This window comes from Cynoglossus semilaevis, chromosome 19 (genome assembly GCF_000523025.1).
Source record: "Cynoglossus semilaevis isolate Cse_v1.0 chromosome 19, Cse_v1.0, whole genome shotgun sequence".
Lineage (NCBI taxonomy): Eukaryota > Metazoa > Chordata > Actinopteri > Pleuronectiformes > Cynoglossidae > Cynoglossus > Cynoglossus semilaevis.
Window position 1 is genome coordinate 13,474,431 of NC_024325.1, and position 23,304 is coordinate 13,497,734.

General features: G+C 41.9%; 1 protein-coding gene across 1 annotated transcript in view; it reads right to left on the reverse strand.

Annotated features, from left to right (window-relative positions):
* fat3b (FAT atypical cadherin 3b) overlaps window positions 1-23,304 on the reverse strand; it is a 77,934-nt gene that overhangs the window by 12,999 nt on the left and 41,631 nt on the right. Inside the window, exons 23-47 of the mRNA XM_017041824.2 lie at window positions 22,542-22,906; window positions 21,650-21,803; window positions 19,546-19,653; window positions 19,279-19,462; window positions 18,317-18,537; window positions 16,411-16,863; window positions 16,058-16,192; window positions 15,577-15,970; window positions 14,349-14,545; window positions 11,991-12,144; window positions 11,367-11,600; window positions 9,550-9,728; window positions 8,274-8,487; window positions 7,888-8,102; window positions 7,683-7,814; window positions 6,942-7,085; window positions 6,662-6,859; window positions 5,700-5,977; window positions 4,480-5,042; window positions 4,139-4,270; window positions 3,870-4,027; window positions 3,237-3,759; window positions 2,986-3,139; window positions 1,371-1,527; window positions 276-698 (exon numbers count right to left, since the gene is read on the reverse strand). Of these exons, the coding sequence (XP_016897313.1) occupies window positions 276-698; window positions 1,371-1,527; window positions 2,986-3,139; window positions 3,237-3,759; window positions 3,870-4,027; window positions 4,139-4,270; window positions 4,480-5,042; window positions 5,700-5,977; window positions 6,662-6,859; window positions 6,942-7,085; window positions 7,683-7,814; window positions 7,888-8,102; window positions 8,274-8,487; window positions 9,550-9,728; window positions 11,367-11,600; window positions 11,991-12,144; window positions 14,349-14,545; window positions 15,577-15,970; window positions 16,058-16,192; window positions 16,411-16,863; window positions 18,317-18,537; window positions 19,279-19,462; window positions 19,546-19,653; window positions 21,650-21,803; window positions 22,542-22,906 (6,069 nt within the window). The remainder of the gene's footprint in view (window positions 1-275; window positions 699-1,370; window positions 1,528-2,985; window positions 3,140-3,236; window positions 3,760-3,869; window positions 4,028-4,138; window positions 4,271-4,479; window positions 5,043-5,699; window positions 5,978-6,661; window positions 6,860-6,941; window positions 7,086-7,682; window positions 7,815-7,887; window positions 8,103-8,273; window positions 8,488-9,549; window positions 9,729-11,366; window positions 11,601-11,990; window positions 12,145-14,348; window positions 14,546-15,576; window positions 15,971-16,057; window positions 16,193-16,410; window positions 16,864-18,316; window positions 18,538-19,278; window positions 19,463-19,545; window positions 19,654-21,649; window positions 21,804-22,541; window positions 22,907-23,304) is intronic.

A 23,304-nucleotide genomic window follows, 5' to 3' on the forward strand; every position in this document is an offset into this window, starting at 1 on the left:
GGGTGACCTTTGACAAACCAGATGTACGTCTGGAGCCACGAGAGGCGTGAAAATCATTGCAATTTCCCTGTCACTCTAAAGAGGCCAATAAAATGTACAGTAATGTGTTTTTTCTGAGGGAATGCTGCCCTCTACCTGCGTGTTTTCACTTCTTTCTTATAACGTCAGTAACTAAAAAACCACTAGGTGGCAGTGATGCAACTTACAGCGTCATAAACCTCGGCTGTGGTGATTTTTTACCAAACGGGACATGAGATGAGTTCAGCTCCACATACCTGAGCACACTCACTGGAATTGACTTTGTCAGCGTCTCCGTTCCTCATGGTCTGGCAACTGAGTCCTCCAGGTAGAGGGGAGTGGGAGGTCGGGCGCACCATGACCTGAGGAGGCCCCAGGGTGCTGCTGCTGCTCCCCACCTCCCCGTAGGTACTGTTGGTCCCTGGAGACCCTGAAACTCTCATGGCTTTAAACTCGATGCCCTCTGAGCCCATGCGTGTCTTGTGCAGCATGTAACTGGTCTCTGAAGAAATGGCCGAGACTCCTGTCGCCGTCTGACTCTCGGCACCCGAGTCTGAGTCTTTACGGAACTTGATTTTTTTCCTGAAAGCGATGAAGAGTATGAGGAGCAGAATGATGACGAAGGCTAAGACCCCGATGCCAATGATCTCTCCTGGTCCTACGTAGGACAGAGGCTCGGCCTGAAAGAAAGGAGGGAAAAGGGTTGTGCATTAAGTGCAAATTAGTACTGTTTGTCATGTGACCTCAAGTGAATATGACAGCGATTGCTGTTTGATTCTGTGGAGGTAGTTATTCTGCCCACATAATTAATAATGGACTTCAGATGCCCCTTTTAAACTGCCATAAAAGCTAACGATGCAGAAGTAACAGCCAGGAAATGACAGGGGTAGAAGAAGTCATCGTTGTCAAATTATCAATCCATAAACAAATTAATGTTGTTGTGGATTTTTCTTCCTAATGAATCGAATGTCAAACACCTCCGAAGTCTGAAGCCGCCCTGATTGTTCTTCTCCTTGAATACTGATAACCTCAGAGACGGTGAATTTTCACTCCTCACAATGTGCAACACAGAGCGAGTGTTGGCTTTCGATACGAGGTACGTAGTGCACGTCAGAAGTCCAGAGCGTGGCGACTTCAAACGAGAGGCTCTGATTTACTCATTAACCACACTGTCATCCATCTGCTGTAGAAACAAACACACCAGACTGTGGCTGAAACATCTCAGGATGGCCACGCTCCACTCAGCAATACTGAGCAGCTTCACTGAGTCTAATTAGGAGCGAGCTGATTGGACAAAAGGGGAACGCTGTAGGAACGGTTTTTGAATGAATTTATTTCTAAAAGGTTTTTACCTGCATGTCATCCCCGAGGTCAGCAGGGGGCTGATCGTTACATAACTGACCGTCGTAGCCCTCGGAGCAGTTACAGAAGAACGAGCCGAAGGTGTTGACACACTCTCCTCTGTTCCCACACTCGCCCTGGTCACACTCATTAACGTCTTCATCACATCTGCAGGGACAAAACAACAGTTAAGGACTGGTGGACAACTATATTTCTGGCTAACTTTTAGCTCTATTTTTCTGATTTTTATTCACCTTTATGCCATCCAATGGTTAATCTATCTATTTGTTTTGTTAGTTAGGCCAACTATCTATCTATTTAGCTGGCTAGCTAGCTAGCTATGGAGCTAGCCATCTATCTAGCGATCCATCCATTCACCCATTTGCCATTTTATTTGTTACTAATTACTTCACTTACTTACACTTTTTGTGTAACATAAAAGTTTACATTTAATGCGTTTTTATTTCTCAGCGAACCTGTGGGTTTTTCTTTTTTCGTAGCATGCAATCAAAACCTCCCACAGCCACTGCATTGATTGTCGTTAAAACAAAAGACAAACAAAAGCAAAGAAATCACTAAGGCTTCAGACAAGAAGATGATCACTGTGGTTCATGGTACAATAAAAACAATGCACAATCACAGACCAACACACACGCACTACGTGTTTCGATTAAAACAAAACCCAATACATACATTTAACTCCTCAAACACACACCCAGACACATACTTTGGTATTACTAATTAATTTTAAATCGCAACAAAACCCAATACATACATTTAACTCAAACACACACCCAGACAAATTGTCGAACAACCTTTTAGCACTGTCCTTGATGAGATAATATTAATTTTAAATGTCAAAACATTTTTATTTTATGTGGTTTTAGTTATTGATAAACAGCGTGTATTATCATTTTTATACCCTTTAAAAAAAAATAAAACAGTCATTTTTCTCAGTTTGTTTTCTCCCTCATTAACATGCATGAAGTTAATTGAAGAATTCATGCGTGTCTTCTGATGTCTTCTATTCATCAGTTTGTAAAACCTCTTTATTTAAATCACACATAATAATTTAAAAACCTCAAACATTTTTTGACTTTTGACCTTATTAGTGTTTTATAATTTTTCTTTCATAGAATTGTCCAAATTTAAACGGAATCTACCCAAAGTAACCTTGATATTTTTTTCTTTTTGACTCCGGAATGTTTTCTTTCCCTGAGCAAAAAGTGCCCTCTAGTGGTGTCTTAGTTTAACAACAACCTCGGTGCCAGGAGTTTAATATTTAATGCTGTCACTGAGCTGTAACTAAAAAGGCGACAAGAGAATAATCAGAGTCTTTCCCTGTATAATGAAACCAAAATAAATTAGAAACATTCATTTATTTATACAACAACAGCTCAAAGACTAATGACTGCTGTAGTGGTTATGGGTATTAATGCCTTTGTGTTTGTGGGTCGCTTACAAATTGTTTCATTTTTTCGTAGAAGACTTAAACTGTTGCATTTGAACTGTGTTTTTGTGACTATCCTGGTGTTGTGGTTGTGCAGACAGGACACAGAATCTTCAGCTTCGACTTTAGGGTAAATATAAAAGTGATTCTGAGTGATGTTAGTCGGTCTTTCTTACATTAGCCCCCCCAGTCCTGTGGGACAGCCACAGAGGAATGCACTGCCCACGGCCTTGCAGTCTCCACCATTCTGGCACGGATTAGGCATGCAGGATGTCAGCTCAATTTCACAGCGCCCTCCAGTGAAACCCGTGCTGCAACTGCACACAAAGCCTGTGGGAGAGAAGTAGAGGGAAGAGTGAACAGAACCAAAAAAGTTAGAACTCATGTCTTATGGATGCATTGGTCAGTGTGGAAGTTCTTCACTGACCTCCAGAGGGCAGACTGCTGCAGACGGCGCCATTGAGACAGGGTTGACTGATGCATGGGTCGGGGTACAGCACGCAGCCCAGCTTCACCTCACTCAGCCCTGCGATCTCGGCGTAGAGACTCCTCTTGTTCTGGAGCGGCAGCTCATTACCGTTCAGCATCAGGGAGCCCAGGCAGCCCTGGAACCCGTCCTGGGCTCTGGGCGGGGCCCTTGTTCCACGCTCTGACATCGCCTGCATCCTACCTGGTCCAGGACTGGGCCTCTCACCCGGCACGGTGGCTGTTCTTACTTGAGCCCCAAAGAAAAACGAAGACTCCGGCCCCAGAGGCCAGAGTCGAACCGGAGCCCTGGCTGCTCGACGACGCTCCACGTAACTGTCGTCCAGAGACAGGAGCGTGTAGTTTCTGGTCAGCTCCAAGGCCACGGCGTGCCACAGGCCGTCGTTGATTGGTCGGCCAGAGATACCCATGATGCCCAGGGTGTTGTCACAGTCCAGCTGGAACCAGAGTCGCCCTCCTTCAATCTGTGCAGGGAAGTTTGATCAGACTTCATTTAGAAGAAAACTTCTTTTAAAATCAAATATTCAAATTCAGTCGGTTTAAAAATGTCTTTTGTATTTTGAAAAGTAGGTACTTTGAGCATGGTACAGGGGTTAACTCGTGTGAACATGATGACTCCTCTTCTCTGAAGCGTCCTGATCCTCAGTCCCAGCCTCATCTCTCCAGACTGAGTGCTGTCTGTCACTCTGTACTTGATGTAACTGTTTCCAGAGAAGCTCAGTGAAGTCTGTCCTGCAACGACACACAGCACAAGGAGGTTAGAGTGAGTGGAGAAAAAAAAAAAACAACTCAAAAGATCATGAACCGTTTACATGTAGTCCTGTTTGTAGAAAGAAAAGTTACCTGCACACTCGTCCAGTCGCTCAGGCTGACACTGGCAGACAGAGGGCGCTGTAGGACCGGAGCGGACACACTGCATGTCTGCGGGACAGGACTGACCTTCACAGAGCTCCACAGTTGTGGGACATGAACCTCCTGCACAGACACAGTGATGGCAGAATATTGTCAGCATCTTTAAAAAAAATCATTTTTATATTCTGGTTTCAGTCGTTTTCGTGCATTTAGTTTAATCTTATTCTGGTTTCAGTCGTTTTCGTGCATGTAGTTTAATCCATTAGTTGAAATCTGATTGATTTTTGCAACTTGAAAAAAAATGTGGGTCACGGACTGTGTGGTGAACTGACCAGGACATGTGCAGCCGTCTGTGTGTCTGAACCTCAGTGACACCAGACTCAGCTTCTCTGTGCTGTAGGTGACGGGAGAACGACCGTCCATCACCACTGTCCTCTCACAGACTCTGTCCCCACAGTCCAGCTCCTCAGAACAAGTCCTGTCCACCACCGTGGCTCCAGCCAGGACGCCTCGAACCCGTCCCCTGGTCACTGCGTTTTCCAACATATCAGATAACTCCTGCTGGGAATAGAACCCTCCCATTCGTCCACTGCCTGGTCGTTCTGGACGCTCCACCGCCACCAGTAACTCCGCGCCCGTCGTCCCACTCACCGGCTGCACACTGAGCACGTGCAGAGGGTCCGGTTGTCCTGGTGTCCACTTCCAGTTTGAGATTTCACGTAGCGTGAGTTTGATCTGAGTAAAGTGGCGAGACAGCAGCTCCTCAGGGGACAGGGAGCTGAAACGTAAGGTCAGAGCGCTGCGCAGCACCACGTCGGTCACCTGCTCCACCTGGACGGAGACGTCAGCGATGACGGCGAAACGCCCGTCACTCACAGTGGCGTTTAGCTGGTATCTATGGACAGAGGACAAGATAGTTTTCTAGTTGGTGTTTGAAAAGTTTGACTCAGGTTCAACTGTGACGTCTGTGCTGCATTTAAGTTGCTGTAACATCTAAGAAATCGACCTACAGCTAAATATAGCTGTATGGCTATTCCTTGGCTTAATTATTTATAATTCTTATATAGCTTTCGTAGCATTTTTGGCCTTTTGCTATGCTAACTTTAGCTTAGAATTTGGTATTTTTGCTGTTTATGTCTGGTTTTTGTCTCCTTAGTTTCCATTGTTTTAGCTCTGGTTGAGATGTTTCTGACCTTATTTTTATTTTATTTTTTATTTATTTTTTGTTAAGGGGATTATCACAAAAATATTCCTGGACTTACTTACATTACTTACATTGTATTTGAATTTTCTGGACCAACGCTTAATTATGTTTTTTCTTTTTCTTTATTTTATACAATATCTGGATTAACAGCAATGACAAAACCTCGGGGGATTTTTATTAGTCAAGTTTCTGAGAGACTAAAGGCTTCTACAGGAAGTTGTTTTACTGTTGTAAAACTTTGTTTCTGACTCGTCCGTGTAAAGCCTGAGGGCAGGAGAGAGGCTGTGAGATCTCCTAGAGTTTGTCTTAAACCCTGGGGTTTAGACACCCGTGGGATCCGGTCCATACCTGCCAGGCTCCAGTCCTGGCAGAGCGACAATGCTGCCGTCCTGTCTGCTAATGGCGAACATGCTTTTTGGCAGAGGCTTCTGGGTAAATGACAGTGCATCAGTTGGGTCGCGGTCAGTGGCATGTATCCGACCAATAGGTCCACCAGGGAAGCTGTCTGTTACCATGACCACGAAGATCTCCAGGGGGTAGACAGTGGGTTTGTACTGGCTGTTCCCGATGACTCTGAGAAAAACCCAGGAAGACGAGGAAAGACTTGGTTTACCAGAGTCACTCGCCTGAATTAAAAAAAAAAAAAAAAAAAATTAAAACAGCTATTTACCTGGAAAATTAAAAAGTTATTAATTTATCTTTTTCATTTGCATTCCCTCTTTCCCAAAATACACCCACAAGACCAGGACAAAACACAAACAATGACTGGAGATAATGAAGTTGACATTAGCAAACATTACAACACAAAAACAACAAGTTTCCGTGGCTGAGCTCATCATTTGCATGTAAATGAGAGTGACAGGCGCTGAACAAGTGTCTGTTTGGCAGAAAGGAGCATCAATTAGGACTGAAGGCTGAAACCCAGTTATTCTAATGTAATCAGTTAATGCTGTGTGTACGGCGGTGCTTAATGAGAATATTGCTGTTTCAATGAATACGTTGAGTAGGAGTACAGTGTAGTAGAAGCAGGTGTGTCTACGGAGTACGTTAATATCTGCAGTGTCTGGTACAACAAATACAACTGAATATTAATCGTGTCTACAGTAAGGGATTTTATTTAGTACGACATTTGAAGATGACGTAAGTTTGTCTTTTTTTTTCTTTGGCTTTGCTCCGCCCCTTAGTTGTCTTATTCAGCCAACTTCACTTAGTAAGGTGGGAAAAGTTCAATAGTGATGTGCAATCTTTATAAAGTTAGTTTCAAAACTTTCAATAGATATAAATTATTAGTGTAAAAACTGGTCTCCAACCTGAATTTCGAGAACAAATTCTCTGGGTACATCGGGCCCGATGTCACGGTTGGTTCTCAGAGTTCCAGTCTGGTCCAGCGAAAAGAAACTCCCCTCGTTTCCTGACAAGATACGGAACTGGAAGGGAGGACCGTTTCTTGGGGAGTCTTTATCACTGACAGACACCTTCAGCAGGGTGGTGCCAACGGCTTGATTTAGCTGGAAGTAAGAAGCGATAAAGACAGAGTGACAACATGAGAAATGCACAAACAGGAGCACGAACAGACATCCAGACAGTTACCTGTAGGACAACGGTGGAGTTGGCAGGGCTGAAGACGGGAGGATTGTCGTTTATGTCAGAGACGTCAATGTTAACAGTGACAGTGGAGGACATGGCAGGGGAGCCGCTGTCAAAGGCCTGCACTGTCAAAGAGTACCTGGGTACCTACATGGAGACGAAGAGAGTGACAAGTCATCAGTCACTGTACTGAGGACCAGGAGTTGGTCTGTGTCTGTAGAGGCGCTTTTATCTGTACTTTAGCTACAATTTAACAACTTCTAAATAATTGTAGTTAATTAGACCTGGATAATATTGGAAAAAATATTTGGGGAAAATATTAAGATATTTTTCAAAATATTTTGGCCGCAGTTTGACTAGTTAACTTTTAGTTATTTTTGCACATACTTTCCACATTTTCCTTAAAGTATTTTCTCTGGTTCAATTTGTGACTTTTATTTAGCCTCACTATTATACTTTTTTTTTTTTTTGCAACATTCAGGTTCAGTTAGTAATTCATAAATGTCCCCATTTATCTACAGGTGGAGCCAGCTTTTAGCCCCGCTAACCTCTGAGCTCAGTCCTTTATCTTTCCAATTAGCTCTAGCTATTTTAGCTATGTTTGTTTTGTACTGTCTGCATCAAATTTGTTGTTGGATTATCTGGCAAAAACGCTGAAAGGCAATTTAATCAAATCAAATATTTGCTTCTAAAACATTTTCCTCCAACCAATGAAATGACGCGATTTTATTGAAATATTCCAACCAGTTCTCTGTCGAGCCTTTTGTTAACTTTGAGCAGTCCGGTCACGGGGTCGATCCAAAAATGGTTGCTGCCCCTCAGGATGGAGTAGGTGATTCTGCCATTCACCTGACTGTCCAGATCTTCAGCTAAAACCTGAAGGAACACAAAAAGAAAACTCTAGAACCTGTAGAATTTAGACAGAAGGACACGTGGGACTGGATCTTACCCTGGTCACCGTTTGTCCTACAGATGCTTCCTCGCTGACCAGGACGTTGTAGATGTCTTGACTAAAGACTGGAGCGTTGTCATTGACGTCCATTAGTTGGACTGTCACCATGGTGGCAGCACTGAGAGGAGGACTCCCACTGTCCCAGGCCACAACAGACAGGTAGAAGTCCTTACACACCTCAAAGTCCAAGTCATCAGCCACAGAAATGGAGCCTGAAACACAAACACGAGGAAGTGTAGGAATTTAAAATTTGACTCTGAACTCATAACTGAAATGTTTCAAGGAAAAAAAAAATAAAGTTGGGGTTTTGCTTTTACTACTTTTTAACGACAGGAAATAATTAAAAAAAATATAGAACCCCCATCACATGGACCTCATCCTACCCAGTTTCCTGTCAATGGCAAACTTCCCCAACTCGTTTCCAGACTGGATTCGGTAGATGATATCAGCATTAGTTCCGATATCGGCACTGGTGGCCAACACTCGCAGCACCTCCGTCCCCAAAGCTGCATCTTCGGGGACAGTGGTGGTGTAGTCTTGTCTTTGGAACACCGGAGCGTTGTCGTTCACATCGAGCACCAGAACGGTCAAATCAACCTGAGGATAAGACACACAGACGGGAGAAGAAAACAGGGAATCAAGACAAACTGGAGAACATTCAAATATCAATGACACAAAAGGTAGTATTGGCCTCAGGAACGGGACGAAAGACAGGATCAAATCAATGAGAGTCTGTGTGCAACCAAGCATGAGAGGGAGTCTAATGGAGAGTGAATTAATGTCTGTTTGTTGAAACCTGGCATTTTACCTCTAATAGTTTATTCTGCTTTAGAGGCTAAAGTACCGTCTCCTCTTTTTGTTGTTAGCCTCCTCGTATATTAACAAAGACAGATGGTTGAAGTCGTGCTCGTCAACAATTAGTAAAGAAGAGTGGATTCTCAACGTGGCTCCGTCACGTCATATTTCACCGAATCACCCTCGCCTACTGAGAGTACGATGATGGATGTCGAGACACTTGTGATTAGTTTCAATGCAAATCATTGAGACGTTGACATTTGATGACATTTTTACTTAGTCCACCCTAATTACATGTTACATCTGCCTCTGTTCAGGCCGCTGACTGCCTCAATGCATCTTTTCCAGATTGCTCTCTCTCTCTCTCTCTCTCTCTCTCTCTCTCTCTCTTTCTTTCTTCCACTGTGAGTGTTTTTGATGAATGAAGTTTTGCATCGGTGCCAGAAATGGAACAAAGCAGAGTTCGTGAGCTGGACCTGATCCTGAAACTCAGAGTGACTCCGTCCATATGTCCAGTCCTGTCACTTTAACTGTGCCAGTTCAAATGTGTCTCATTCAGAGAGCTGCAGCCCCGGGGACCTGGCAAAGGTCAAAAGGTTGTTAATATGGGAGACTGTAGCCTACGGGGGACGAGGACATTGTGTCACCAACTGTCCTTGGTTTGTTCACCAATAATTTCAGTTATTATTTGTTTGACTGGCGTCTGTGGTCTGTGACTCATCAGATAGGAAAAAAATAAGAGCTAGGAAAAAATAGCAAATATTTTTTGCTACTTTTTTGTTTACCTAAATAGGACAAATTTTTTGCTACTTTTTTGTTTACCTAAACAGGACAAAAAAAATACAAATGAGATTTGAATGCTACCTGTGAGGACAGCGCCCCCCGTTGGCCAGCTTGATCTGCGGCCTGGACTTGTATAGTGTAAGAGTCTTGCGTCTCCCTGTCCAGAGACTTCTCCAACATGACCAACCCAGAAACAGGGTCGATGGAGAATAATCCGTCAAGGGAGTCCGCCAGGGAATAAACCACGGTGCGGTTCAGACCTGGAGAAGATAAGGTAGAAATGAATGAACACTCAACACTCCCTGGAGGCTTTTCCGCTTCATCTTCTTCATCTTCTTCTTCTTCTGTCTGTTCATGGCAGTCACCTTCGGATGAGAAGTGACTGATACGCGAACAAATGAAGTGTGACACATACGCAGTAGAGATTTGCCCTTGGCCAGACTTCTGCCTGCGCCCCAGTCAGCAGTTTGGAAGTGGGAGTGACAGGGTGGATCAGAGCTGCATTCATCACACGTAGGAAGCCGTAGGCTCTGTGGTTATTAGCCTCTGTGGTTATTAGCCTCTGTGGTTATTACCCTCTGTGGTTATTAGCCTCTGTGTTTCACGCGTCCACATGACTGACGTACAGTCGATGGTCACTGTATAAGGGACTATTAGCCTCTGTGTTTCACGCGTCCACGTGACTGACGTACAGTCGGTGGTCACTGTATGAGGAACTCTTATCTTGTTTATAACCAAATTGTATGGACTTTTTCTTTTGAATTTGCCTGAACTGTGTGCCATAGACACCGGAAAAAAATCTTTTTTAAAGGTTTTGTTTCACATTTACATGAAGCCAGAGGAAAAGTTGGCACAACTTTGGTTGATGCTCTGCTAAAATCCCATTTTAATACCTGTTTAAAATGCCTCTCAAAATGTCAGATGCTCAAAGTTTTTTTTTAAATTTTCACTTTACTTGTCCTTTGTCCTAACTTGTCTGTAATTGTTTCCGTCGTTTTGACTCAGTTTGTGTGTTAACAAATATGATCTACATTCATAATTTAAGATTTTAACTTTGCCTTTTGTTTCTGTTAAACGAAGGCTGAGGAGCAATACCAAATTATTAAACGTAGAATTTATTGCATTTTAACAACCCTACTTCAGGGTAAAATAGATCATTTCAACTTTGAGACACGGTTCATTACCTGTTGAAGGTAGACATTAAAAGATAAGAACACTCATAAAGGGAAGCGCGTGATGAGGAACAGTACTTGTTTAAGTTTTGGCAGTAAGGCAATGCTCAGTTCTCGGACACTTCAACGTGCCAAGAAAATGTTCCCACACCAACATACCCAGTTTGAGCCGATGGTTCAAAGATTGGTTGATCATATTTTTCTTGTTGTTTTCACCAAATTCTGGCCATTTCATCGAAAAAGCAACAGCAGAAATCGATACTCATCAGACCAGGCAACGTTTTTCCAATCTTGCCGGTCCACCCTCCTCCACTTCTTGTTGTGCCACCTAGATTGGTCCTCGGCAGCTGCAGGTCTGACGTGTTCTGAATTCACAGACGCTCTTGTCCAGACCTTGGTTTTACCAAGTGGTTATTTTAATTACGTTTGCTGTTTTGTCAGTTCTAACCAGTCTGCCCTACGGCACCAAACCGCTGCTCACTGGATTATTCCTTCTTTTTGGATCGTTCTCTGTAAAACCTAAAAATGCTACTGAAACTGTCAAACCAATCTGTGTCTGTTACAAAGTTACCAAAATCCTCTGTGGATGCTCAGTTTAAACTTCCGCATGTCTACGTGCCTGAATGTATAAGATGCTGCTCTGTGGTCAACCGAGCGGAGACATGCATAATAAAGCAGGAGAACAGGAGTAACCACTGAAGTGGCCAGCATCATATAACGCCTTACCTTCATCTGGGTCGCTTGCTCGCAGTCGGGTGAGCAAGGCCTTGGGGTTTGTGTTCTCGAACACACTGGCCAGGTAATGAGCGGAGGAGAAGGAGGGAGCATTATCATTCACGTCCAACACTTGGAGAGAAATGTCAGAGCGACAGAAGAGTCCACCTCCGTCTGTGGCCTGAGCAATGAGCTTGTAGGTCGGCGTCACTTCTCGGTCCATGACTGCGGCCGTACGCAGCTCACCTACAGGACATGATACCAAAAAAAAAAAAAAAGGTCAGTTTGGAGGTTGGGAAAAAAAAAAAAAAAAAGTCAGTTTGGAGGTTTGAAAAAGTCAAACTATTTAATCAAAATAAATATGCTCAGACAACGTTAGTTGCAGTACTGCTGTTAACCACTAGGGTAATGTATTGCTATTTAACGTTAGTTGCAGTACTGCTGTTAACCAGTAGGGTAATGTATTGTGCTCCCATTAATAGCTATTTATTTGCCATTTCTGTTTGTTTTCATGTCAATCTAACAAATCTAACGCCAACAAAAGAGAAACACTACCAAAGGCCTGATCCCATGTTAAAAAAAATCCAATAATTATAATAAAAAAATATTAAAATTCAAAAATAGTTTGAACTGCACCAGTGTTAGCATCCATGTAGAAATCCTCCACACCAATTCCAAACAGTGAATACTGAATCTCAGCACTGGAGCCTGAGTCAGCATCTGTTGCTCCCACTGTCAAAATGGCCTTGTTGATGGGAACGTCCTCAGGAAAGGAGGCGCTGTACACAGCCTGTCACACACACACAAACACACACACACACACACACATAGACAGACAGACACACAGAGACGAACACAGTGATGGTCCATTTTATGAAACAGTCTGTCCAGCACATCAAAAACACATTAAACTTGGGGGCAGTGCAGCCATTATCCCTGCTGACAGAATGAGCACAGCACAGCTGCAGCACAAACACACCACAGCCTCACTCGGAGCTCAGTCCCAGCTCCAGAGTCCGACACGTGGACTATTCTAGAACTTCCAAGGTCAGTTTGTAAGCCCTGCAGCAAATAACATTCATATTGGTTAAAAACACTCTGAACCTTTTTATCCAAATACAAGAAAAAATATATTTTTCACAATAAATTGTTCCGCTCGTAAATTCAGCCCAGTACGAGGAATATTTTGATTTATTTTATGTTTAACAACTAAACTTTCTGGGTACATACTCTTGGCCAACTGTTAGCCGTCTTCTCGTGGTTTATGCAATGCTAGGTTTGGTTTTTAACGGAATATTTGAGGATATTTCTGGTTCAATAAAGACACGGACTCCTGTGAAAGATATCGAATGCTATCCTTTGCTATGCTAAGCTAAGCTAAGCTAACATAGCTTTATATCATAGTCAATCATTATACAGCATTTACTATAATATATTGCTATACTACATTATACTATACCACTGTATACTTACATTAAAGGAATAAAATACTCATCATATACAATACAATATTATATTATACTATGTTATGCTATAATATACTATGCTATACTATTCACTATGTTGTACTACAACGTATCATACTACACTACACTCAACTGAATACCCATAGATACTTTTAAAAGCCCAAGCTAACCTAACTTAAAGTTTGTTTATCCCATCGTTCCTTCTTAAATCGACTGGCTGTACTGCAGTTATAGCAGTTGTAGCTAATCACTGTAGCCTCAGTTACACAGCTTACTCCAACTGGATTTATGAAAAGCAGCTTCAAGCAACGAAGAAAGAAGTCTTTCCAATAATAACCAATTTCCCCAGAAAATAATTGCTTTTCTTTACTTAGTGCTGCAGCAGTGGGTCAAAGGTAAACTGTGAGTAAACGGCCTCGTAATTGAAATTATTTTATCTTTTTATTGGTAGATAGCTGAAAGAATAGATTAATCAGTCCCTCATTTCTGCGGTGCTGACCGCTGCTCGGTTTATAACACATTAATTGAATATTTTTTGAATTATTAACGAAACCAACTCTGGCGTACATGCCGACACTAAAACAAACAGTATCCTCCCTCAGTGTCCATAGAAACAATCGATGCTGCGTCTGTGGGATGCCAGAGGAGCCACTTTGTTGTAACGCAGAGCAGACATGACTTATCTGAGAACACAGAGAATGTAAGAGGAAAACGGGGACATGGAGCGAATTGATTTCAAAGAGAATTAGTAAGAATTTAGACAGAGAAGGAAAGTTTCCCGACCAATTAGCTGCATTCACCAAACTCCACAATCCTGGCCGGATCCTGCTAAATGAAAAGCGATATTCCTAGACGTGGGCAAAGTCCAATTATATACAACTTTCACAGTGAAGGCGATTCCTTGTTTTAGCCCATGGCAAAACTGAATTAACTGAATTTTAGGATGAAAGTCCAACTTTCTTTAAAGCTGCAGAGCTGGAGTTGGAATTGTGAGCTACAGTTCTAATTGTGGTCATGGTTTTTCTCCAGCTATAAATGGGGATACTGTTGAGTTTTACTTAGTTACTTAAAAATGTATTAAATTATTAAATATTAAATCCTAAACAGAAGGTGTTTGAAATAAAGAAGGTTCAAGTTGTAGTTGCAGGTGCAAGAAAAGGTACATGACATTAAGCTAAAAAAAAACACCAGAAAAATAAAAAATAAGTTGGTTCAAAAGGTACAGATTGATGTTAGATGTTAGATTAAAAAAACAAAATAAAAATCTCACTCCTTTAGTGACAAGATAAACCTCACCTAGCTAGGTACAAGCTAGCTAAAACCAAGAAAAACTAGTAATAAATGCCCTCGTAAAAAATGGACTTAACCTAAAACTAAACCTTGCTGTTAAGCTAACGCTAATTGGAGACAGGTATTGAAACATCTGCTTTGAATATGAACTAGGACCAATGTTTGTTCCGCTGCACTGCTGCTACGTGCTGCCCTGGATGTCGTTTCACCCCCATTTCCATATTTTCTCATGCCTGACCTGGTTGCAGATGGGACTGTTGTCATTGGCATCCAGGACTGTAATTTCCACTGCAGTGCGAGCCACATAGAGGCCATCAGTGGCTGTGATGTTGAGCAGATACCAGTCCTGCTGCTCACGGTCCAGTAAACCACTCACATAAACCTTCCACTCCCCCTGCACCAGGGCCAGCCCGAACACGCCCCGCGAATTTCCTCCTGTAAATTATATAGACGGGGATTAACAGGGGCTGAGACTGAAACTGCAAAGACAAAACAAGGTGAAGATGTACAGCAACAAACTTGTAAAAAAACAGGGAGATCAAGTGATAGCAGTGGATTGATGTTCCCATATTGTAAATCCAAATGTACTTGTTGCACTCAATTTCTTATTTCATTTGCAAAGGTGTCTTATAATGAACTACCCTATAACCGATAAAAAGAGGCATTTAAAGTACAAGCGCCAGGCTGTTTTACATGTAACTCTATTATATAACTAAATTATACCAGGATCAGAAATGAGCAGAAGCTCAGCTTAAAATGTCCTTAAAACGTCCGAGACTAATCCTTAAATTTCAGTGAAGGAGTCATTTAATTATACCGTCAAATATAAAGCTAGTTTAAGCTAAATTATATTGTAAAAACGTCAGCTTGATGTCTGTAGCATTGTCTTGCAGCAAATCTGACTTAGGTGTAGATCTACGGCTAACCCGACAAAAACATGATGACGTGATGCAATGAAAAAAAGAGACATGTTTGAAAAATAGAGACAAAACTAAAAAACTATGCCAAAACTAGGTAAGCTAGATCCAAGTAGTTATGCTAACAAACATTAGCCTTAGCCTCTATGACCTATTTCACACAAATACAGATGAATAAATAGTTAAACGTAAGACTGTTTTATAAATTCAACAGATTTGTTGATACTGTGTAAAAATAAATTTATATTATCCCAAAAAAAAAAAAATGCCGTTTTTCTGACATGTACAGCTCAGGTGACAATTTTTTTTTTTTTTAATTTACCACCATCATTGTCCCTGTAATTAAAATTAATAGATAATCCCATAGGTGAAAAGGCAGTCATGTGACATTTTGAATAGAAATATATTAAAATTTTGACCTTTAGTAAAAATCTACATTATGGGTTTTTGAATCATTATTATGCATCTCAGCACAATGTCACTGCAAGGTTGGAAATTATGTTCTGAATTAAAAAAAAAAAAAAAAAAAACCTTCCCATGTTCCCTCACCTGTGATGTAAAAACTGACTTGTCGGTTTGGGTCAGTACCGTCTCGGTCTTCTGTCCCGAGGACAGCCACCACCTCACCCAGAGGGTCGCTCTCCGTGACGGAACCCATGTACAGCTCCTCCTTGAACCGCGGCGGGTTGTCGTTGACGTCAGACACGGTGACAGTGACCACAGCCGTGGAGGACAGGGACTTGGACTCTCCTGAGTCTGACGCCACCACCTCAAAGCTGTAACTGGAGCAGGTCTCGTGGTCCATCTGGGCCCTGGTGGTGATCCAGCCTGATTTACTGTCAATGGTGAAGATAGAACCTGTTGTGACGGAGTCATTGGCGGAGCCAGCGTCGTCTGTCAGGTCCAGATTAGATGTGAGCAGACGGCCGAGTCTGTAGGTAACCTGCGATGCAGTGTTGTCAGAACTCAAACCCGATTATCATCAAAGAATTCAATACAAACTAGAAGAACCAACTGGCTGTCCACACACCTGACCATTGGAGCCCCAGTCTGGATCCAGAGCCCGTACTTGAATCACTCTTGTTCCCATTGACATTCCCTCCATCACCGTAGCTAGATAAGTCTTCGTCTCAAACGCTGGACTGTTGTCGTTCACGTCAAGGACCTGCACAACACGACTCAGCTGTAAAATTCACTTTAAATGTTACAAAATGTTACCATGTGTGTAGATGGTAATAGACACTTATTAGGTTTCTATTTAATGACTGCAATAAACCGTTTCTTCATTTGTCTTTCTCACGTCCAGAACCTTTCGAATCATTCTTTTGTATTTTTGATTCATTTCAGAGGTGAACCGGACCAATCAGAGACAGCTTCACCGACCTTAACCTCCAGGTCCACGGTGGACACCGCCTCGATCAGGTCTCGTCTCACCGTCGCTGACACCTTAAAGCTGTAGACGTTGACCTGCTCATAGTCCAGAGGCTTGAGCACTCGGATCAGACCCGTCTCCCCGTCCACACTGAACGTCCCATCCTCGTTGCTGTCCAGGGTCTGTCCAGCGACTGCGGTAAAGGAAGCGGTCTGTCCAGGTCCGATGTAGACGGACCCTAAGGCCGTGCCTACTGCTGTGTCCTCGGGGATTGTGAAGGAGTACTGAGGCTGACTGAAGGAGGGGACGGAGGCGTCCGCGGGGACAACGTGGACAAAGGCCGACACCAGGGAGTGTTTGGGAGGTGAACCGCTGTCCGTGGCTTTGACAAAGAAAGACAGGACGGTACCCTGGAGGTGGTCCACGCTGCTCTTGGTTATCATCCAACCGCTGTCTGGCTCCACCTGGACACCACAGAAGACACTCAGGTATGTGTTTTAATCCAGCAACAATAGTCCAAGAACTAGAGCGTTGACTTACAGTAGCTGCGCAGTGTAACAGTGAATATCCATCCTAATCAGCCATGTCCAAGGTTCACCCTGGGCCACTTGAACAGACTTAATGTGGCCCAGGACTTATAATTATTTTTACAGCCTCCAATCAGTAATGGCTGTTAATCTTTTCGGCTGAGACTTTACTGCTTCTGTGACATTTATTTCCGGGACAGATCATTTCCAGTGCAATTACATCAATTTCTTTTTAATAATCCTTTGACTTCCTTTTACATTTCCTCGACGGTCTATACGTTTTCTACCTCTCATATAACTGTAGAATTTTTTTTTATCAACACCTTCGAGGGAAGTTGTGGCTTTTTTTGGCTTCAAGTGACTTTAGCCATATTTTTGAGTGTTTTATGAGTATTCTTTGGCCAAGTTTTCTTTTCATTTTTTTCTTTAGCTATTTCTGACCAAATTTAACACGAATGAAGATTCATGACTTCAAGTAACATTTAAGCTATACATGTCTTTTGTCCAACTTTTTTTTCTTTTTCCTAATCTTGACTTAATCTTTCACTCAATAAATTGATTTATTTCTCCCTAAATATTACAATTTAAACCCTTATTTTTGGTAATAATTAATTTAATAATTTTCAATTTTGTTTCTGAGGACCTTTCATTATTTTCATTGTATTTTTAACTGAATTTAGTTACTTGTCACCCGAACGTGTTTTTACAGCTACGTTTTCTGTTATCTAAAAATACCTTCCTGATGTAACAAAGGCATTTTAAGCAGGTAATTAATTAGTTAAGGACCAGTTGGCTCTCAGATAGTTTAACATTGTGAAATCTGTCACTGCTGGAAATATTTGTGGCCAAGAGACCTGAAGAAAAAAAAAAATTTAAAGCCTTGGGGGAAAATTTGTTTTGCACATATATGCGTGGATTTTTCCTGATCGAGCTAATTTGGAGGCTCTATAGATGGACTCCTTTTGTTATTTTGTCTCCCACTTCTAATTAGATTTATAAGCTAATCCTCTTTGACATTCTTTGCAGTAACACAGCCTTTCTCTGCCGCAGTTTAATTGCATTTCCCTTTTTCTAGCAGAGAAAAGCAGACTGGAAGCATCCATCTTGGTGCAACGTCATTTTGATTTGATGAGCTCAAATGTATAATCTCCAGCAGACAGATGGTTGCTCACTCACTGAGCTGAGGAGAGGTGTGTCAGCCCAGAATTTATCTCCTAATTGAAAAAGAAGAAGGTAGCAAACGTGGCTTTAAAGTTTGACTCCAGTTTCCCACCATTACACTCATTCGTTGAGGTTTGCTTTGACTTGCGTCTAATGGAACTGAGAGTGAGTTTGCAGCTCTATTAAAGCAGCTGTCTTCAAAGTGAGTGAAGAGTAAAAATGAACCAACCTCCAGCACATCCACCAGGGATAATCGCGCCTCGCTGTAAAGAGAGTAGGTAATTCTTCCATTTGATCCGGCATCGGGGTCCGTGGCTTGGATCTGTGTGACCAGAGCACCAGTGGCAACGTTGGCTTTGATGCTCAGGCGGTACTCTGCAGCTCGGAACCTCGGGGCGTTGTCGTTTTCATCCGTAAGAACCACTCGCACCGTGCAAAAGGATGCGCGCCCTGAAGAGAGGACGTCATAAACACGCAGGCTTCCATGTGTACACTGAGATGCAAAATGGCCTGACTTTAATGTGGTATTCAACAAAGGTTGTTATATGTACCATTAACTCCATAAGGAATGTTGAAGTGGATAATAGTCTATAACCAGCTCTGCTTTTATGGCCTATACTAAAAAAAAAAAAAACCCGAATATACTTAGAAGCTAAACATTCGACGTTCTCATCTTTCAGAAGAAGTTTTAAACTTGTTTTACTGCTGTAACATCCTACAACAACCTCTTAGTCTTCTGCAGCCATTGATGCCTTTACTGTCCTAGGAAACATGGGGAAAAACACCTCGGCTTGTAATCGTTCATCTAGACCTAATAAGAAATGATTGAAACTTAAGAGTCAACAAGTGGAAAAGGGCCAACAGGACCACCATCCTCCAACCCACGGAGAAAGTTAGCCAGTCATGCCTTTACTGTCCTAGGATAAAGTTAGATTGGATGGCTCTGAGATATACAGCTGACCTTTAACTGATTAATCAAAGACAGATTCAACTAAAAAAATCGAATTAAAACATGTTTCCAGGCCATTGTTTTGGAGCTAATAGTAAATCATCTGGAAGGGCGGGCTTTTTCTGTTTTTTTGTAATCTGCTTTCCAGAGGTTAAATATAAAAGAATGACTTTTGTATAGCTTTCACTGTGGATTTTTCTCTATATCATAAACCACACACAGAACATTTAAAGCTGTTATACCTCCACCATCCAGGGCCATCACAGTCAGCACCATGTCCTTGTTTACTGGATTTTCGCGGTCTAACTTCTGAAGAGTAGAGACGACTCCCTCCGCGTTGATTACAAACTGAGTTTTTCTCAGGTCGTTGACGAGAGTGTAGCTGATCTGGCCAAACAACCCAGAGTCCTCATCTATGGCCTGGACCTGGTGGTCCCAACACAAAGTACCCAGGAATTATGACTAATAATGCAGAAGGCCGGAGGGGACATGTAAGGAATCTCACGTACCTGGATGACCTTAGTACCTGGGGGGGCATTTTCCTGGACCTCAGCCAGGTAAAATCTCTGGCTGAACACTGGGCTGTACAGGTTTGCTCCCAGAACTCTGATAATCACCTAGAAAGAAAGAAAAAAATGTCACATCACATTTGTCTCTGAGGTTGGTTAACCCTCCTGGAAAAGAGTTTAAAGTGCAGCGTTGTAGTAGAGGCAGCAGCTACAAATAAATCATTACATACAGGGACAAACAACTGCTCTGGTCAATTTAGAAAAAAAAAAACACACCCACAAACAGGGAGGAAATTCAAACTGCTGGGATCAGAAACAAGGAAAAACAAAAGGATCAAACCAGCCACCCTCAGTTGATCTCAGTAAATCCCTCAGCAGATTCCTCTAATTCAAAGTTGAGGTTGCTCACTGCTAAATCTCCTTCTTGTCATTAACATTAACATTAACAGTTTCTTGGCCAATCACTGACTAATGAAGTGGGACAGGATCATGATGGGATTGGCTAACGCCAAACGAAAAGTTATCTAAGAACATTAACACTGAGAACATGCACGGAGTAAAACTGAAACTAGTAATGCTTTTACTGTCCTAGGTAAAAGTGGGCCATGCTGGACCCTAGGGTGAAACAAGGGGGGCAGTAGAGGGACCTCTGTCTGACTCTTCATTCACTACTGCTGTGGTTAGCTCTGATTAAAGCTTGAAGTGATTCCTCTTCTTCTCAGAACCTTAAGACAATGGGGTAAAAGTTTATTGTAGTTTCTGATGGTTACTCTAAAAGAAAGGTTTGTGGGTAAAAAAAATTTGTTTTTTTTTTGCTCTGATCATTATCCATAATGTTTTTTTTTTTGCTCTGATCATTATCCGACTCACTCTCAGAGGTGGTGTTCAAAGGTTATTTCAAGACATCAGCTGTTGTTCTGTAGGTAGAGTGCTTTGTTTTTCACTAACTGATCTGGTTTACATGCCAGTGTGTCCCCTGACAAGACCGTAAACCTGAAAAGACAGCTGTTTTCAAGAATGAAAGATGTGTGATGGCAGATGGCAGTACTGCAGGCACTAATGCTTTATGAGGGTTAGTGTAAATGAGTGTGAATGGCAGAATGAAATGTACTTTAAAGCTCTCTGAGTGGTCATCATAACCAGGAAAGCACTCTATAAGTGCAGCCCATTTACCACATCATTTATCCCTGCTTTTTTTCACCGGCATTTTGCTGGTGCCAAAAAAATCAATCTATTTTGACGGAAACAATTATGTAAAAGCATCAGGCTGGTGTCAACCAGCTGCTGATTGATGTGAGTTAAGATGTCCTGCTGGTAATTTACACTTGGCAGGGATTCCCACGTCTTTAAATGAATTAATGGCTCCTGATAAATAGTGTAATTGTTTAAAGGCATTTTTGATCATAATTATAGCAGCTGTCCTCAATTTTGGATCTTTTGGGGATCTCATGTTTATGCTAGCTGTGCTAATCTAAAGCTATTTCTGGCCTGTACTTTACCTTTGAAATATTACTTTTCTGCCATATTTTTTGTAAACATTTAGCCTTAAAGACTTTTAAAGACCTTTTTTTAGTCATTTTCCTAAATAATATAGCTTTACTTGGCTAACTTTCAAACCCTAATGCTGATTCAAACGTTATCTTTTGTGTATGTTAGCTTGTATCCTTTTTATAGCTCAATTTAGTTTACTTTTTAACATGTAATTTAGCTCGCTAAGGCTATTTTAAATAACTTGTTAGAGTCCATTTTCAATGGTTTTACTTTTCAGTCCTGTTTTTTTTCCCCCTCCATCATGTGACATAAAGTGCACAGGAAAAGTCAATAAGCTTTGTAGAGTCAGGCCAAAACTTTGTATTGACTATTGTATTACCAGGTAAACAACACAGACATAAGTGAACATATTTACTTCCAGCTGACACCTCATCCCTGTAAGCAAATCTAATGTGACATGAAAGCACATTAACCTCTAACTGCAGAGCTGATCTTCAGCTAACGTTGGTCCAAATGGAAAAGCTGCAAATGCGTCTAATAAATCTGTACCGGGGGTCGGGGGGGAGGGGAGGGCAGACTGCAGTGGGCCACAGATGCAGAGGCGCCGCCTCACCTGAGCGGTGTTGGTGAAAACTCCGTCTGACACGGACACATTAAGTTGATACACGGGTTTCATGCCTTGTCGCCTCTTGTTAGACAGACTCAGCACTCCTGTATCTGAGTCTATCATAAAAGTCATCCTCTCATTCCCTGAGATGATGCTGTACCTGAAAGTGAATGTGACCCACATTAGCATAAAGATGATTGTGTAAAGTCCCAACAGCAAAGTATCTAGAAGTATGGTTATACTCTAGTATAAATACTGGACTTTAGGATGACAAGCCTTACTGATTTACGACTTTAGTCGTTCTGAAGTAGAGTTCCAGTATTTAAATAAATGTATACACATTTTTTTAAATTAAATTGAAAATGTATTATTCATTTTTTATACGGACGTGAAACCAAACCAAAGTCATAATTTGACATTTTCTAGAAAAATTCTAAATTCAACCAAACATTTGTATTTAATTCGTGATTTGTTTGCCTTTGCATAAAGTTTTTTTTACCCCTTAAAATCCTGTTGTAGAATTTAAGTCAGAATTTATATTCAGTCTTTGATTTTAGAAATTTACATGATTGAATTAAACTCTTTTTTTTTTTCAAATTCGGTAGAAAATATTCAGTTATTTTTCAGACTTTTTCTTTCCTTTAGATTTGGAAATTTCTTTGATCATCTGTGTAGGTTCTCAGTCGTCCAGGTCATCTTATCCAAAGCAGTAACATTTTCTAACTTAACACATTTAATTTAACAGATTTCAGCCCCACATTAGGTGTTGGCTCTGTTTCTCTCCCGCAGCTGTAAACTGTATTAGTCGGAGGATAATTAAAGACATGGAATTTATTTACTTCTACTCAGCAGAAAACCATTCATCTTTCCATTCACATCCACAGACACTGTGTGTTACCTCAGCCTTTGGGCATCGCAGGTGTCGCCATCCGACGCCTGAACACAAGTCACAAAGTGTCCCCGTGGAGCCAGCTCGCTGACAAAGGCCTCGTACACACTCTGGCTAAAATTAGGGGGGTTGTCACTGGTGTCAGTAACAGTCACAGTGACACTGACATCACTGCTGAGAGCAGGGTCCCCGCTGTCTGTCGCCCTGACGATGAAGTTGTAGCTCTGGACCAGCTCGTAGTCGAGCGGGCGTGACGTGAATACCAACCCGCTGCTGCTGTGGACGTTGAAGAAGTCGCTGCTGTTGTTAACATCAGATAGGATCTGGTAACTCACAATAGCGTTTTTCTCCGAGTCCTGGTCCTGAGCAAACACCTGCAGTGAGATTTACATTAAACATTTCACTCCGTTCGTGCATTATTCATCCTTTGACTCCTGACAGCTGCAGTATTGAGTGCAAACAGAAACACAGTCACATTAAAGCAAAACAAAACAGGTTTGTCCAGAATTATAGGCCTGGGATCAGAGACTGGAAAGAATAACACAACTCAGACGAGAGGAAGTTCAAAAAGGCAGTAATAAAAACAGAAGTGGAGGAAGCAGAAGAAATGTGTTTGATATTGAAAAGTTAATGGAAGGAGCGCTACACACATTCAAGTCGAGGCCTACAACTGTGAACCAAGCAGTGGTCGGGACCACAGGAGGACGTGTCTCTGAGTGTTGTAGAGTTCAGGATAAATTAGGAAATCAAGATGATTAAAGAGAGGCTTATT